The sequence below is a fragment of the Amblyomma mixtum genome, chromosome 4, assembly GCF_055824585.1.
Source record: "Amblyomma mixtum isolate Tamu chromosome 4, ASM5582458v1, whole genome shotgun sequence".
Taxonomy (NCBI): domain Eukaryota; kingdom Metazoa; phylum Arthropoda; class Arachnida; order Ixodida; family Ixodidae; genus Amblyomma; species Amblyomma mixtum.
Window position 1 is genome coordinate 101,880,065 of NC_143015.1, and position 18,250 is coordinate 101,898,314.

The 18,250-nt window shown below is 46.8% G+C and overlaps 1 protein-coding gene across 1 annotated transcript; it reads right to left on the reverse strand.

Moving 5' to 3' along the window:
* Positions 1–10,013: 10,013 nt before the first annotated feature.
* Positions 10,014–17,303, reverse strand: LOC149347625 (uncharacterized). Its single transcript, XM_089541616.1, has 3 exons — positions 17,091–17,303; positions 12,482–12,643; positions 10,014–10,335 (listed from the first exon to the last, which is right to left on the reverse strand). The coding sequence occupies exons 1-3, from the start codon at positions 17,301–17,303 to the stop codon at positions 10,144–10,146; spliced, it is 567 nt and encodes a 188-aa protein (XP_089397742.1). The 3' UTR covers positions 10,014–10,143.
* Between the last annotated feature and the right edge of the window lie 947 nt (positions 17,304–18,250).

Here is an 18,250-nt window from a genome sequence, read left to right on the forward strand (position 1 = left end):
TAAAACCAGTACAGATGCCAAACACACGTCAGTCAGTAAACACACCACCACGCGTTTATCAGGTCCTCTTCGTCCCGCCGCGGTGGCTCAGAGGTTACGGCGTTGGGCTGCTGACCCGAAAGACGCGAATTCGATCCGGGCCGCGGCGGCTGAATTTCGATGAAGGCGAAATTCTAGACGCCCGTGTGCTGTGCGATGTCAGTGTTCGTTAAAGAACGTCAGGTGGTCCAAATTTCCGGAGCCCTTCACTACGGCGTCCCTCGTAGCCTGTGTTGCTTTGGGACGTCAAACCCCATTAAACCAATCTTCTAATTCGCTTGAATCAACTACCCTTCGTGGCCTACGCGTTACGCTGTTGTTGTTCACCTCGTAGAATGGCGCGCGGGTGCATATGTTTGCAATCGGACCGTCATATTGGCAGTAAAAGTCGCTTGCGCGGGTCCAATCACGGGAGAAAACATACCTGTAAACGTGCGTCTTATCCTTTTTCCGGAGACCCTCGGAAAATGCAGGCGACGTCCGGTCTCAGCGTTCGCCTTGAACCCAGGTCAGCTGTATAGCACTTTACGGGACTGTCCGTGGTCACGTGAGCTTACAGCAAGGAGCTTGCTAACAGCAGTGTCACAGAAACAAGGCCGGCCAACTGCAGTGCCACAGTTGGTTGGTTGGTTGGCCTCAAATAAAATGACACGTACCCAGTCTACTCTTCTTCTTCTCCTCAGTAAACGTGGCACATACCCACACGAGGGGACTAGCCAAGGTATGGTGGTGAATGCCAAGGAAATATATGTGCGATGAAAAAACTGAGAAGAATAGTAGAATGACTGAAACTAGAAAAATATATATGGAAATTTTTAAATAGATTAAAGAAATTAGAAATACCAGGAATGAAGCAAAATACTCTTTTTAGTCATGCGGTGGAATTTTATATGGAGTTAAGAGGGTAATCGACCAGTTGTAGTTATGTAGTAATGAAGGTAGCCACAAACAGTGCTTAAGGAGAATCGCGTGGCGATCGCACTAAACGAGAGAACTGGTAGAGACAAAGGGAGTCTAAACTTGAAAGAGGGAGCTGCAAATACTGTTTTCTCTGAAATGCGATCCGCCGAAAAAAGAGGAGAAAATGGTCTATTGTTTTGACTTCTCCACATGAGTTAAAAAGAACCCCAGGTGGTCGAAATTTCCAGAGCCCTTCACTACGGCGTCTCTCATAGCCTCAGTCGCTTTGGGACGTTAAACCCCAATAAACCAACCAAACCAACTAAAAAGGTTTGTCGTAGCGAACCCGCATCTGCATAGGTAGAAATTGAGGTGGGGAATTCTGCATCGCAAAAGAGTCATGGACACTTCACACAGCCTTGACTTACACTATCGGACATTCCATGGGAACTTTAAATGTTGAAAATCCACGGTATTCAGAAAGGGATCACCCAAGCTGGCTGACATATGTTGGAAGCGCTGGAAACGGGAAGTCTCCAACGGAATTAGGTGAGGTACGGGATAGGTTACAGGGGCAGTGAGAGCTGACCTTGCCAATAAATCAGCCACAACGTTGAAATAGATACTTGAATGACCAGGTACCGAGGCAAAGCGGACCTCCCTCACTGTGCGCGGAACGAAAACTAAGGGAACGATTCAATATAGAGGTGCCGGAAGCTTGGAGAGAGACTGAAACTGAAACGCAGTCTCCAAGGATAAGAACCCGTGCTACATTCCTCGGAATGGTAACATGCAAGGTGGAATTAGAGTTTTGAAGATGTCCAATGTCATTTGGATATGTAAACAAAAAGTTCATTGCATGTCTCTGCTTCCTAGGGCAGACTAAGGCACCTAAAACACTGTCCACTGCTAAAGACACTGGGGAGAGCTTATTCACCATGCAATGTTCATAGTGCGCACGCTCGTCAGCATATGCGGGGTACTCAAGCAGGCAGTGCTCCACAGTTTAGATCAAGAGCCGCAGTTGTCACAGAGCGGACTGTTTGTTTGACAAAAACGGTGTCGCAAGCTTTTTGTAAACGCAGCGTTCAGGCGAAGCCCGTGATTGGAGTGACATGGGAGAGGCTTTTACTGTGCAGTGGCCGCAGTCAGGCTGATGATGATGATGATATGATAATCGTTCCACTCGTCTCAGAAAATTAAAATCCGCGTTTTTGTGAAAGGCTCTGCCCGATGGGGTTTTGTGTGCGCACTGGGGCAGAGGTGCGAGCCGGCAGCTGGTCACGTGAAAACTTTCTGTGAAAGCCAATAAATAAAGCTGCGTAAATCGTACCTTGATGAAAATAGCGCTGCTAGCTGTTTTTAGAGACGATCTACAATTCCTGCGCTGACACTTGGTTCCTCAGGGCACTAACTAAAAGCTAGCTAATTCGCCTTTAGAGCATGGTTAACTTTAAAGAACTAAAGAAATGCTGTACACTAGGCCACACAACTCTGAACACTCCTCAGTCGGTTTCACTGGGGCTAGCATACTGTCTTTTTTTTAAAGCATTCGTTGCATTTAGCTGGGACACCTGTGTAAACAGCAAAAATAAAACAACGCCTGGTAATACTTTACATATCAGGTGTTTCAGAGAAGACGAAGTAATTTTGAAAAACAGACATTTTTGGGCAAAAATTGGTTTTTGTGGTATAGTGTTACCACTGTTGGCGGGCACCAGAAAAACGGTGAATCGTGTTAATTAGCAAACAATTAACGTTTTAACTATTACGGTTAGGCCTCTTGTTCTAATTAGATATTTGTTGCTGGCTGTTTGTGATAGCGATACCAGTTTTTACAATTTCGGAAACGAGATTATTTTCTCCGCTGTGATTTGACAAAATTTGGTTACATCGTGCCAAATACATGCATTTTCGAAACGCATGCAGCCAAAGCAACCTTTTCATTGCACGCAATAGTTAAAAAAGGTGAAAAATAGAGTCCAGGGGGTTATCTCTTGAGCCACATCGCGTATCTCGTTATCCTGAGCGTTCTAAATCATCTGGAGGCAAGAATGCATCGGGTCCTGCCACCTTCATTGAGTAGGACTTCCACGAATACTGCAGGAGCCCCCCAATAAGGCCTAGAAGGAAACCCTGTGTGCTCTGAACAGACTTTACAGTGGTGAACAACATGTTAGAAGCTGCGTTCCTTTTTTGTGCTTCCGTATATTTTGAAACCATGGCTGAATTTAGCTAATACGAGTGGAATATCCAGACTAACAAGAAAACTCTATAGTCATATTTACCATTGTATTTTCACTTATTGCTTTTATTTTATTCTCACAACGCGAGAGAGGGAGAGAGAGAAACAACTTTATTAAAACACCTGTCAATGAAGACCAGGAGAAAATTCCATCTCCCCCATCACCCCTAGCCGTCGGCCGAAAACCCTTGGGACACTAGCAGCAAGGGCTTGACCAATGATGTCCAGCTGGACGGTCTGGGCTGCAGTGCAAAGCCTCCCAGGATTCTCTGCGTGCGAGCTATTGTACTTAGTCGGACAATTCCATACCACGTGGACCAACGTTGATGCCTCGTCGCAAAGTTTGCACTTTGGCCTGAAGACTTCAGGATGCCACCTGCTGTAGAGCACTGGACTGGGAAAAACCCGTCTATTTTATTCACATAACCTCCCCTTTCTTAATGAGCGTTCTGTCCGCTGGCGGATAAATTTGTATATTTAGTCTATAGTATAGTGTCTTTTAGGGGCGTGCGAATATTCGAAATTTTCGAATATGTTTCGAATATTATATTTTTAATATTCGTATTCGATTCGAGATCCAAGTATTCGTGTTCTTTCGAATATTCGACCCGACTCGAATATCCGTATCTAGCCGAATATTCATTGTGAGCACCGGCGTTCATTTCGGTCCGCAAGCCCTATCGACAGAGACATAACAACATGGCGGCGCCCAGAGCAATGCGCATGGGTGAAGGAAAATTTTTACTTCGAATTTTTCCTTCGAGGAAAGCAAATTTTTCCTTGCAAAAAAGCTCACCAGCGCAGTCAGCTACGGCATGGCCCTTGGAGGAAGGAAAATTTTTCCTTCCTCCAAGGGCCATGCCGTAGCTGACTGCGCTGGTGAGCTTCTTTGTGGCTACACCTGCGAAGCTGGTATAGTCAGAGCTGTGCACGAAGTGCCTCGCGATACGTGCCAGGTCAGAGCCAAGTGAGAGGGCATTTTCTGTGGCGGGAGAAGTCGTTTCAGCTAGAAGGGAACGACTTCTGCCTGACCATACAGTCACTACAGTCACTAGGGCTCACAACGCTAAACAACCCGAGCGACCACACACGCATGGGTAACAGTGTATGTGTAGACACATCTCCAGACTTATCCCTCTCTAAAAACGTCAAGGACGCAAAGTGGGTCAACAGCGGGCAAAACCTTGGTAGTGATCACTTCATCCTTAGCATCACCTTCCCCACGACAAAACTTAAAAACAAAGCAAAAGAAATACGAACCACGGATTGGGACAAGTTCAGGCAACTTCGCGACAAAACAGCTCCAAAGGAGATCTCTAACCTTAGCGACTGGGTTATCTCCCTGAATGAAGATGTCAGCTCCACTAGCGTTGTGGTGCCAGTTGAGAAGGAGGAGCAGATTGCAGACTCAAAGCTGTTACACCTGTGGAAGGCACAAAAAGGCCTCCAAAAACGCTGGAAGAAGCAAAAACACAACAAGCGACTACGCAAAAAGATCGCTGAAATCGAGAGGCGAATCTAGGAACATACACTTACTCTCCAAACACAACAATGGAACCAAATATGTGAAAGCGTCAATGGACAGCTCGGAAATAAGAAGACATGGCATCTTCTAAGACCCAGAACAAACACGTCCCGTGCAACAAAGTCAACTGTACAGACTCATACATAAATATGAGGGTACAACTGAAGACCTAATCAAAGAGCTAGCAGAACGTTATCTAAACACGGATGATGGTACCACACAACCAGACTACCGGGGGACTCCTAATCCAAATTTAGACGCAGACATCACAGACGCAGAGGTCTGGTACGCAATCGGAAAACTGCGGACACCATCTGCGGCAGGACCAGACAAAGTAACAAATAAGACTCTCAGGAACTTAGACGCAACGTCGATCGCGGCAGTTACAGACCTTATGAACAAATACTGGCATGCAGGCAACATACCACCAGAGTGGAAACACGCGAAAATCACTTTTATTCCTAAAGCGGGTAAGAAACTCAGCACTGAGAATCTACGCCCAATTTCATTAACATCATGCCTAGGCAAACTCATGGAGCATGTCATCCTCAATAGGCTCCAAAACTATGCGGAGGACATGAACCTCCTACCTGAAACAATGTTAGGATTCAGGGCCCAACTATCTACCCAGGACATACTCTTGCAGCTTAACAAGGACATAATTGAAGCTGACGAGGGAACAGGAACGAAAGCAATATTGGGTTTAGACCTTGTTAAAGCTTTCTACAACGTCACCCACAAAGCCATTTTGACAAACTTGTCAGAAATCAACCCCGGAGAAAGGACGTACAACTACATCCGATCCTTCCTCACTAACAGAACAGCAGTGATAACGGTCGGAACAATAGAGTCTGCCCCAATCACACTAGGAAGTAAAGGAACGCCACAGGGCTCCGTCCTGTCCCCTTTCCTTTTTAACCTATCCCTCATCAAAATTCCCCCCAAACTGGCACAAATACCAGACCTACATCACACGTTCTATGCAGATGACATCACACTTTGGGTAACCAAAGGATGCGAAGGCTACATAGAAGACACACTCCAAGCAGCAGTGGACATCATTGAGGCATGCGCATGGGAATCCGGCCTCACTTGTTCTGAGCAAAAATCTGAACTCTTCGTGATCCGTCGTAAACAAAGACGTAGGCGTACCACGACATCCCCCCCCCCCCCCCCCCCCCCGCAAATAAACGTCTATGTTAATGGACGATCTGTCAAAAAGGTACAGACCATGAGAATACTGGGGTTGTATTTACAAACAAATGGAAAGAATACTGACACACTCACTAAGCTAAAACGCACGGTAGAAGCGACGGCGCGATTAATCCGCCGCATAGCTAACCGCAGACAAGGGGTGAGGGAAAGAGATTTATGCCGTCTAGTGAGGGCCTTTGCGCTAAGCAGGATACTCTATGCCACCCCTTATCTCAAATTTTCGAATGCAGAAAAGGACAAATTAGATAGCATGATACGGCAGGCCTATAAGGCTGCGTTAGGACTCCCACTAAATGTCTCAACCGAAAGGCTTATGAGGTTAGGAATACATAACACCTACAATGAACTGAAAGAAGCCCATTTAATGGCTCAAACAGCGCGATTAGCCAATTCCAGACCTGGCAGGAGTATTCTTACCAGGCTCGGAATTAACTTTCAACCTACGAATAACGATGCTAAAGTAGACTTACCCCGCGACTATAGGACGGCCCTACTAATCAAACCACTCCCCAAAAACATGCACCCCTTACACCATGAGGGTAGAAGACAAGCACGAGCCAAAGCCTTACATAAGAAATACCGACAGTGCGCTGCAACACTTTATGTAGATGCGGCAGAATACAAAAATACCAATGCCTTTGCAATTGTGGTTGTGAACGAGAATGGTGACCACATCGTCTCGGCGACAATCAAAACGAAATCCTCTGAAACGGCAGAAGAGGCGGCTATAGCCCTCGCCCTAGCACATACCCAAGGGAGCATCATCCTCAGCGATTCCAAAATGGGTATCAATAATTTCGCTAAAGGGCGAATTACAAACACCTCCCTTAGAATCCTTAACGCAACCAAATTCTCACCAAATTATTCCGAATTGATATGGGTCCCAGCCCATTCGGGGAATCCGGGGAACGAGGCAGCCCACAATAAAGCCCGAGGTTTCGTCGACCGGGCAGTGGATGAGTCTGGCTCCCTGAATTTCACGAAGGACTCAATGATCACATATCATGATCTCACCAATCATTTTAAATTAGAGAGGAGAATTTTCCCCCCTCCAGACAAAAGACTTACTAAAGAACAAGAGGTTACGTGGCGTCGTCTACAGACGAGATCGATACGCACCCCATCACTCCTCGCGCACATTTATCCAGATCTTTACAACCCAAACTGCAAACACTGTGGCCAACGTGCTACCTACGATCACATCCTGTGGGACTGCAAAATAGAGCCACCTCCGGGTGATCTAGTTACAGCTCCTTCTCTCGAGCGGTGGGAGACCGTGCTGGCTAGCTCTGACCCCAGAACGCAAGTTTTGGCGGTGGAGTGGGCTGACAAAGTCATCGAGGGCTATGTACTCTCGACCACTTAACGCGACCTCTTGTCAAGCTCTTCCCGGCGAATAAAATGTTTTACAATCAATCTGCCTGACCATGTGAAGCAGCTGGTTTTCCTTCTCGACAACCTTTTATGTTCATCCCAGCAACGCGCTTTTGTGCTGATGGCAAGCTAGCCTTGATCAATGCTGTGTACTAGCCATCTCTCTCATATTTCCACTCTTCTAAGAATAATGTTCGAGACTTTGATACTTTTTGTGCAGCCACACACACCTTTTGTGTTCATTTAATCATCGATAGTTGAACTGTGATGTTCTTGGGTGCTCAAATAAATGTTTTGTAGTGGTTAAATGCGTCTGTCCTTGGTTATTCGATATTCGATTCGATATTCGGAACCAAGTATTCGTATTCGATTCGTATTCGAAAAATTTGATATTCGCACACCCCTAACATAGACATAACAACATGGCGGCGTCCAGAGCCATGCGGAATGTTGGGCCATGCCGTAGCTGACTGTACTTGTGAACTTCTTTGTGGCTATACCTGCGTAGCTGGTATAGTCAAAGCTGTGCACGAAGTACCTCACAATACCTGCCACTTCAGTGCCAAGTGAGAGGGAATTATCTGTGGCTGGAGAAGTAGTTTCAGCTAGAAGGGAACGACTCCTACTGATCATGTGGAGCAGCTGGTTTTCCTTCCCAACAACCTTTAATGTTCATCCCAGCAACGCACTTTTGCGCTTATGGCATGCTGGATTGAATCAGTGTTGTGTACTAGCCATTTTCTGTGAAAATTCCGCTCTTCTAAGAATAATGTTCTAGACTTCGATACTTCCTGTGCAGCACACACACCTTTTGTGTTCATTTACTTATTGATAGTTGATCTGTGGTGTCCTTGGGTGCTCAAATAAATGTTTTGCAGCGGTTAAATGCGTCTTTTCTTGATTATTCGATATTCGATTCGATATTCGGCACTAAGTATTCGTATTCGATTCGTATTCGAAAAATTTGATATTCGCACACCCCTAGTGTCTTTTCATGGTATGCTCGCATACCCTCTCTGCTGTTTATAATTTCGGGGACTTGGGAGGTTCCAGGGGTAGACAGGTAAGCGAGACCTCGGGCGATTGAATGAGTGTCCTCGTTTCCTCTAAGTCCCTGGTGAGCTGGTGCCCAAACGAGCAGAACAGTTCTCTGGGTCCTCATCTCCTGTTTAATATTGGATAACATATTATGTTTAATATAATGTCTCCATCGTCAGCCTCGATTCGTAATTTATTAGTGTTTTCCGAGTCACTGATGACCACCTTGGCCAAGGCTATGGCCACTTCCTTAGCTTCTACCGTCTTGACGCCATAGACTGTGCAGAACGCCACTGGGGTTTAGTCTTCCCTAACCGCAAGGCCGCGTGTGGCGCTTTGCTCTCTTATACTTCAGCGTCCGTATATGGACGTCCTGTCGACCTGTACAACTGGCTTGTAATGTCGCTGCTTTGTCTTTACGTCTCCCTTCGTGAAAGTCAAGGTGCATGTTTCTGGGCAGTGATTGAATTTTAATCTTGTCCTTGATTTGTCGCGGTGTGCCTCTTGAGCGTACAGGCTCATGAACCCCTTTCCTCCGAGTTTTAGATCCGAGCACGGTGCAGAGTGGTAACGGTATAGCCCCAATAAGCTCCGCTAGTGTGTTCGAGACCTAGCGTCATAAGAAAGCGGGTCATAAGACAGTCCAAGCGCGACCTTGAGACTGAGTGATAATTTCAAGCATGTTCAGTTAAACTCCGTTGAGATTGAGGTAGGGTGCCACTCACACTACCCTGGTGATTAGGTCTCAAGAGGTTCGCCTCCTTCATCCCAGCGTGCCTGTTCACTATTCGTCTGACTTGCGCTGCCTTCTAGGCTAGCAAGCGTTTCATGATACTTCCGGTTTGCCTGAATTCTTACCCCGTGGACGCGGATATTATCGACCACGGGTATCTCTCCACCGTTGACAAACAGGTGGATGTCTGCCTCGCGCTATTGGTGAAGCCGTTATATTTCACCGGGCATTAAGAACAGTGCTTGCGACTAATCGGCCGAGCCTTTGTCCTTTGGGCTTCAGGTACTCTTAATGATGTCAGTTGCAGTTTTCAGATAGCTTTAAATTTGCCTGTCACTTGCCTCGTTTATATTAAGTCATCTGCGTATATGGTGTGGTTTACACTGCCAGTTTCAGCGAACTTTTCGGGGAGTCTCAACATCGTAATAATGAAGGTCGAAAAAAATACTGAGCCGTGTGGCGTCCCCCTATTACCCAATTTAATGTCCTCGATGGAGTCTTCGCATATCTTGAGAGTGGCCTTCCTGTACGTAAGAAAGTCTTAGTTGTAATTGTACACTCTTCCCGACATTGAGTTCAGTTTTTGAGCTACCTGTGCTATGTTTAATTGCTTTAAGCGCGTTGTACTGAAGTGTTACCCAAATTACTAGAAACAAACTACAGTATGGGAGCTACCCCCTTTTTCTGCGTGTTTGCTGAACTACCTGTCCAGTCCCCAGAATTCAGATTCTTTAACTAATAAGGCCGTTTCGAGTGCAATGTCACAAAGATTTTGTTCACTTAGGATGCCCAAAACTGTCGATTTTATTTTCGAATAGGGCAAAAGAGGAGGAGTCATATAGAAGACAGCACCTCCAAAGGACACGTCCTCGCCCAACGCTTCACACTGCTCTCCTTCGCAGCGTCCACACCCCCCCCCCCCTCCCCAACCCGGCCAAAATCCCGCACAAACAACACGTCTTTCAGCCTTATAGTCTTCGCTACGATGCACCAGTGTCTTCAAAGCCTCCGGCTCCAGGTTTAGAGACAGATGCATGTGGGAGGCCATGATGTCCGGTAGCTTGTGCGCGTCCTCTAGTAATACTGCGGTGGGAAGGCCGGCCCGTATCTCTGCACCATGGCGCCGGCCACCTCGGCCAGCATCCCATACTTCTTGAACTCGACCGTCTTATTGGCATACTGAAAGGTCGCCTCGTGGAGGTCGTCTCCTAGGTCGTCGAAAACGACGCACCTGTCGTCCGGATAGGCATTCAGCAGCTCCTGCATCTGCACATGTCCCTCGCGATTAGAAGGATGACCTATCCAACGATACGTTTAACATGTTGGTCATTGGGATAGACAGTACAGTGGACAAGTTCGTAATAGACACCTTTAGCATACCATGTACCGTGTTACCGTTAAGTTACCGGAGTACCGGAAGCCCGCCCACCGCCGGTGAGCACCCGCTGATTGGTCCTGATGCTGCAGGCACACGCGCAGCTACCGGGCGCTGGCGCCATCTGCCGCCTTCAAGGCGATTTGCGCATGCGCATTGGCTGCGCGTGGGCTCCCGGTACTCTGGTACCGGTAACGTAAACACGGTACACGGTATGCTAAAGGTGTCTAATAGCTCGATATAGATAGGCAGCGCAAAGGTAATGAAGGCACAGAGGGAAGTCTTGGCTTTCTTTATGTGGGTTCAACGTCAGAAAGTGACTCAGGCTAGACTGACAGAACACTGGCTGAGAACCTGGGCATGGAATATTTCAATTAGAAACAGCACTGATTCTGTTTGTTTAAACCTTTGTTATCGTTTTATGGCGAAAGATACTATAGCGTTGGTAAAGCTTTATAGCCCTGCATTCTTCCGAGGAATGTACACCGCCAGCCATAAGACGTTCATTGAAGAAAAGCCAGCGGACAAAAAGGGAGCGCCCGTGCTGTATTCTTTCTCGTGTAAGCTGTCTTGGGGCAAAATATTTTTAGTATGTATGATCACCGACTAGCCCAACAGGTAATTGTCCTAAAGGGACGAAGAAGAAGCGGGACACAGAGGGCTGAACTCACGGCGCCGGAAGGAAAACAGCGCAGCATATAGTTGCTTCAGCTTGGTATTCGCAGGATAGCTCTTAAGGGGCCCCGAATTGCTTTTTACAAAGAGTAAGAAAAGCCCCAAATACTAACAGATATTGAATCATCAAAAGTCAATGCAAAAAAAAAAATCAGGAGCACTTTGACTGTTTAAAGTGCGGAGAGGCGAAAGCGTTTTCCGCATCACTTTGACTGCCTCTGTGGCACTGGTGACGCCAGCACTGTATGACGTTACACATAAGACTAATTACTAAGTTATGACATAATAGTAATTGATGGTTAATTACTGATTAATCAATAATTAACTGCTAATGAATGACGTTTAAGCTTCGCCTTTAGTAGTGGAACGCGAAAGCGTGTTTTTGCGCTGCCAGGGAGTCCACGGAACAGCTGTGCGGCAGCCCTGAGACCTTGCACGGTCCAAACTCGCTCGCAAAATAATTTTTTACATCCATCAACACCCATTCGGCACAATGCCATGATAATCGAAAGCAACGCTATTTGAAGAAAGGAAATGGCGCTGTATTTCTCTGTCATCTCGGTGGACACCCGAACCACACCTTAGACGAAGGGAGGAAGTGGGAGTGAAAGAAAAAAGTTAATTTACTTAATTTACAGGCTGAAATGAAGAAAATGAAAATTTTATTTCAGGAAAGGGAAGGAGAGAGAGAGAGACTGTTGGCGGGGCGATGGAGAGCGCGTGGTGGCAGCGGTGGCTCCTGCGGCGGCCCCGGCGCGCCAGCTGTGCGCCGTGTGACGTCACCCGCTCCTCGCGCATCCACAGCTTGGCCTTTGAAATGTCCCAGCGACTAGCGTAGAGTGTATGGATTGCGCAGAGCCATAGACAAGGGGGAAAAAAATTTTACCCAGATTTACTTCATGAACCAAAATCCCAATTAGGTGCGCTAACACAATTATGAATGGAATTTTCCCATAGGTTGATTGTGAAGGTTTTACGATGCAAGCGGCAGCCGGCGCGATGCGGCTTCTGCTTTTCCACTTGGCTACAGCAGCCGCGAAACAGGTCTGCCTCCGTGTCCTCTAGGCAGCAGCTGGCGTGCTTCTGTCCGTTCTACTAGCATGCTGATAGCAAAAACAACTGAAAAAAAAAATGCTGCAAGACTGCTGTCAAGTGATCTGCGGACACATTGATTGTTAGAGTGAAATCTTACATCATATGCAAAAAGTGCTTTCGTAAACTGTTTCCTTCTCAAAAACGCTCTTGTTCAGAACTATTGGAAATGCTTCGTATAGCATTACTATATTATTGTGTGCTACTTGATAGCGACCCTTGTCGAAGTGAAATTAATCCAAAATAAAGTTAATTAAGCTATGTATGTACCTTATATCTCATCGTCTCGGCGTCGTCGTAGGCGAAGAATGCGTTCAGCCCACCCGTGTGGAAGTAAAGTTTCCAGAAGTGGCTGTGCGACCGGTTGTCGAACTCGTACTTCATCCCGTAATGCTCCACCGGATACGTCGTACCGTTGGTGCGGGATGTAAACTGGCGACACGGCATGCAAGGGCAGACCAAACCGAAAGCAAATATAGAAGTTATTCACGTTTCCAGACATCCTGACGAACACACAGGGAAAAAACAAATTCTGGAGGGCACTTTCTTGACCTAAAGTGCGGTGAGACAAAAGCCTTAAGAGACGCGGGCTCGATCGCGGCCGCGGCGGCTGAATTTCGATGAAGGCGAAATTCTAGAGGCCCGTGTACTGTGCGATGTCAGTGCACGTTAAAGAAACCCAGGTGGTCGAAATTTCCGGAGCCCTCATACGGCGTCCCTCATAGCCTGAGTTGCTTCGGGACGTTAAACCCCAATAAACCAAACCAAACCGAAAGCCTTAAGCGCCATGTTGCTGCTTGTGTCACTGATGTGTGGTTAACATGTTAATTAAGTACACAATTGTTTGTGAATCTTAAATGCTGGTGACACTGGAGGGCGTTTGGGAGGCATCCGTCTGATTCGACGCCTTTCTGCAAACAGTCTGCAGCGCACTAGACAAGGAGAACTACATGCGCGTTGGCCGGAAGTAGGGTAGCTATTACCACGCTCGGCTGCGGAACGCAAGGATGGTAGTTCGAATCCTATCTTGCACGAAGATTTTTGTTCTGGTCTGACTAGAAAAAGCTTAACACCTATGATGGCAACCTTCTGTCGACAGCGATAAGGGACGCCCTGGAAATGTTATAGTATTCATCTTTTCCTCTTTGCAAAAATCGATCATATGGTTCATTCCGGATTTGCTGTTGTTCGGCATCGAAAGAAATCGACATTAATTAAAACAGTATAGGCGAATGCAGAACACTTTTCGCTGCCCCTGGGTTGAACCGCGGCATGTCAAATTCAAAACAGGTACCGATTGATTATTTGGTAGTGAATGGCGGGGTACCTTATCGGCGCTCAAATCCGCGAAAGACTGCATTGACGTTGCTAAAATTTTCTGACAAAAACGTCTTGTGTCAGTATTTAATTTGTCTTTAAATTTTTCAGAGCTATTGATGCTTCAGTTGAGTGTACGCAGCTTTTTCGTCAATAAAACGCGGTGGTTCCTTTGAATGAACTTTCGTGAACTTTGTACTGAACGCGTTTGCCATTCCTATTTCTCGGTTCTTGCACTGAGGCAACGAGTGCGGCGCACCTGAAGTACTTTTAAAGCGACGGAAATCCTAGACTAGCACCAGCAAAAACTGTTCGCAAACAACACGTCAGCGAGTTGCCAGACCAAATTGTTTTCCAGCAGCTTCTCACAGCAAGGAAAATAATGGCGCATGGTTTATGATTGCTATGCACAAAATATTGTGCGAAAGCACGATGGGACACTCAAATCTCTGGGGTGGGACACAAATTTTTGGGGTCGGCCACATTCCTGGAATGTCCCAGGTCGTTTTCGCACATGGGTAAATTTTCTACTTTTCAAGGGTGGGGCACCCAAATTTTGAAAGCGGATTAAATTTTGGGGGTCGGCTAAACCCAGTCTGGGCATGTCCTAGGTCGGTTCCTCATGTGGGTCAAATCAGTTCTCTTAATTTTGGGGGGTAAGGGCCAAGCCGATTTTTGATTGTGGGGCAATTTCATATTGAGACAGGTTCAAGCCTGCCTTCCACCCGAGCACACCAAGATTCACCCCCATTCCGATTCGACCAAAGTCATTTCAACGGCAAAGATCGGGTGGTCTATGCCCTTACTTTGGCACAGACTACTTCAGGGAATGACATAATCCCATCGTCAACCTTCAGCGCGATTACTGAACCTCTTCACAGCCGTTTCACAGCCGCTACAAATTGGGCCACGTGACCCGCCAGGAAGCTTTACTCATGCCACGGGTTTCGCCGAGAACGCAACAAGAAGTGCTTTCGCACAAAAAGACAAAAAAGAGCAGCAGGGAAGCAAGAGAGGATGATGCTGTGTTGGCTGGGCGTGACAGCTTTCCGCAACAAGAACAGGCGTCAAACGGCGTTCATGAACAAGTGTTGGTAGATTCGCCGGCCATATAAATTTCGCGGCAGCGATACACTAGCCAAAGCACGTACTTGTGTTCGCTGCCAACGTTGTTAGCAGGACTTTGCCTCATTGCATTGTTTTCTTCGGCGGCTCTTTTAAAAAGCTCGTTTAAAAAGGTGTACTGATGTACACCAACTAACCTCGCAAATTTTTCCACGGCTCTGGGCACCCAGCCGCAAACATAACAAATGATAGAACAAACCATGAAAACTGTGTACCAAATGAGAAAGAATATGTAAAATTTCCAAATAAATATATAAAATAAAAGCTGTCGTTCTGGGGTAAAATAAAGGCACTTACGTAAAACAGCCTGTGAACCGAAGCAACTACAGGTTTACAAAGCGGCTGCCCTTCCATTGCGCCACAGAGCAGAAAAGATGTGGCGCTCACGATGATTATGACATGAATGATCGCGCTGGGACCGCTGGGCGTCACTAGTTACGCTGCATTGTGGTGGTTTATACCACACGCCAGTGTGCGGAGTCCTCAGAATAGTTAAGCGGGTGTGCTGTTCCTAACTCAGGGCGGCTAAACCACTTTGCCGCCGCCACGATGAAGGACTTCACTCGCTATACCCTCGACAAGCCATTAATGAGCACGAATCAGCGTTAGCTCGCGACAAGCGCTCCTTTTCTGTGACATTAAAAAGCTACTGCTTCTGTGGCGTCGTGCGCTTCTGTCAGCGCCATGGCTTGACCGCTCTTTCGTCATCACGCCGGATTGGGCGTTACTACCAGCAAAGATTGGTTTATTGGTTTATTGGGGTTTAACGTCCCAAAGCGACTGAGGCTATGAGAGACGCCGTAGTGAAGGGCTCCGGAAATTTCGACCACCTGGGGTTCTTTAACGTGCACTGACATCGCACAGCACACGGGCCTCTAGACCCAGCAAGGAGTTCACGCGAGTGCAAGCAAGCGAACCTACTATGAATTGGCCGTGCATAAACAGTGGCGTTCTCTTTAACCACTGAATAGGACGGGCGCGTCGTATAGGCTAAAGAAAGGCTATTATTGTGCGATATACTGGACTCGGAATATCGCAGTTAAGTCGTGGATGCGTGTTCTCACGAGATCTCTACAAAGAGGGCACCGATTTCACAGGTGACAATAAGAAGCAGACTTTGTCAGAAGTATACAGCAAAGAGGTCTGCTTCTGAGCCTTGCAGCGTAGCTCCTCTTCATGCTCTTCGTCTATGGTGTTTAAGCTGCGAAAGCAACTCAGGCTATGGGGTACGCCGTAGTGAAGGGCACCGGAAATTTCGACCACCCGGGGGTTCTCTAACGTGCACTGACATCGCACAGAGCATCTAGAATTTCCCCTCCACAGAAATTCAACCGCCGCGGCCAAGATCGAACCAGCGTCTTTCGGGGCAGCAGCCGAGCGTCATAACTACTGAGCCACCGCGGCAGCTCTTGCATACTCAGGGACCCTAATCGTGTACTGTGCGATGTAAGTGCACCTTAAAGAACCCAGGTGGTCGAAATTTCCGGAGCCCTCCACTACGGCGTCTCTCATAGCCTTAGTCGCTTTGGGACGTTAAACCCCATAAACCAAACCAAGCCAAACCTAATCTCAACATAAGTACTCAACCCTCCAAAGTTTAAGACGTCAAATGTGCTTAAGAGTCCCGCTGCACTGCGTTTTCTAAATTGCATGTATTCAGTGGAGTGCAGAATACCGTAAATAATATCGATAAGGAGATTAACTTCAGAAGGTAAAACGTTAACCAGCTTGCTAGTTATCATGTCTTAGCTGCATCCTGATGCGCTACACCGCTGACAATGCTATGTCGAAAAAGTGCTCTTCTAACTCATGAAGCCTATTTTGAAGAAGAACTGCAGAACATTTTACGGGAAACAACCGGTATATGCCAATTCAGAAAAGTGGCCTCCTCCACCACTCAAGTTCAAACATGTGTTTATGATCTATCCAAGCAGTAATCGATTCTAATGCGGCAGCTCTGGTGCGAATTACGCAACGGAATAAATGGCACTCGTGGTTCAATAAAAAGCTGAAGTTTGACTACCTCATTTTCTAAAATTAAGTGCACTTTTTGAAGATGAATGTGAGCCTTTATGACTGCTATCGGAAAATCGCGAAGATGCCAGGTGTCGCTCGTATGCATAATGTATCTTCAATTTATTTTTTAAGTAGAGAAAAAGCTGCCATTACAGCTCATTTCATTACGAATGTTCAATGACTAAAAACTGTGGGGACAAAATAGAGAAACCTTAGCACACTACTCAAGTATTACACAGCAGGCCATGATGATGATGAACTTCAGGCTAAATCGGACGCCCTCAACGTCCAAGTTGCTAATGACAGTTTGCAGACGCGGCTGCATAGAACCACGCTATCTGTGACGATCAGGCGATAATGCATGTTTTGATTCACACTGCATAGAGTGCCCGAGAGGGAGTGCTGTCCTCTGGCTGCTTACCCTGATGCGATTGTAGCGCTGGACGCGGTCTGGAAATGCGATTGGCAGCTCCGTTATGAAGTCGATGTCTATGTAGCTGCTTGTGGCGAAGTTTATCGCCGTAGAGACGGAGAAGCAGATCCTGCTGCGGTTAAGCACAGTCTTCCAGTGAGGAAACTCCTGCACGATGTCAAGCTGTGAAAAATAGCCGCACGCGTCGAGGAGTGAGGCCATTGACAGGCAAAATCAGGGGCGCATGCGTGCATGTCCTCGCACCCGTTAGCAATTTGAATTTCTTCATAGAGTATAGGAAGAAAAGTTGTACACCTCGAGTATTTTCCATTATCAGTCGGCACAGGTACCATCACCCCTTAGTTAACTACGTCCTTCAAGGCGCACTGAAGAGGAATCTGAACGCGGATTTTTCCCGCTGGCACTCGACCTACACGCTCCGAGCGTTCTTGAAAACTTCGAATTATTGCCCTGTGTGGCCTACCGATTTCCCTAACTTAAATCAGATAAACGTCGGGCTCCCGTGGTAAGAGTCGACCAACCTTTCAGCCAGACCCGTGACTGCTTGCCGCTCTGCCATCGGCGCTGTGATACGTAGTGATCGGTGAAAGCAGAGTCCACGCCTAATTTTTTTATTTCCGTGCGCCTAATTTGCACCTATGTAGTCTCTGACTAGACGTATTTATTCCCGGAAACTTAAAAGAAACAAAATAAAAGCGAAAGCAAAGTGGCCACACGACTGCCTAAAATGCACTTCATGCGTTGGTCGACTCCTCCCACCGTATGCGGGGAATGAAAAAAAAGGCGGGAACCGGACATTAATGCTATCTAATTAGGGAACTCAGCCGCACAGGGCAATACGTCGAAGATTCTAAGCATGCTGGGAACATGTAGACCGAGTTCCCGCGGCAAAATATGAGTTAAGATTGCTCTTCAGTGCATGTCTACTATTGATTGAGGAGCCTCTACTATTGATGAGGTCCCACTAACCAGGTCTACCTTAATCCCACAAGTTTCGGATCTCATCCACGCAACTGATTTTATGTTCTCTCCACATACGAATACTGTCGCTTCCGCCACTTTAAAGAAGCGTTAAGTCATCTTTCCTTGCTTAATATGTGCTGCCCAAGCTTTATTATCGATTTCACCATGGATATCATCAACTCTCG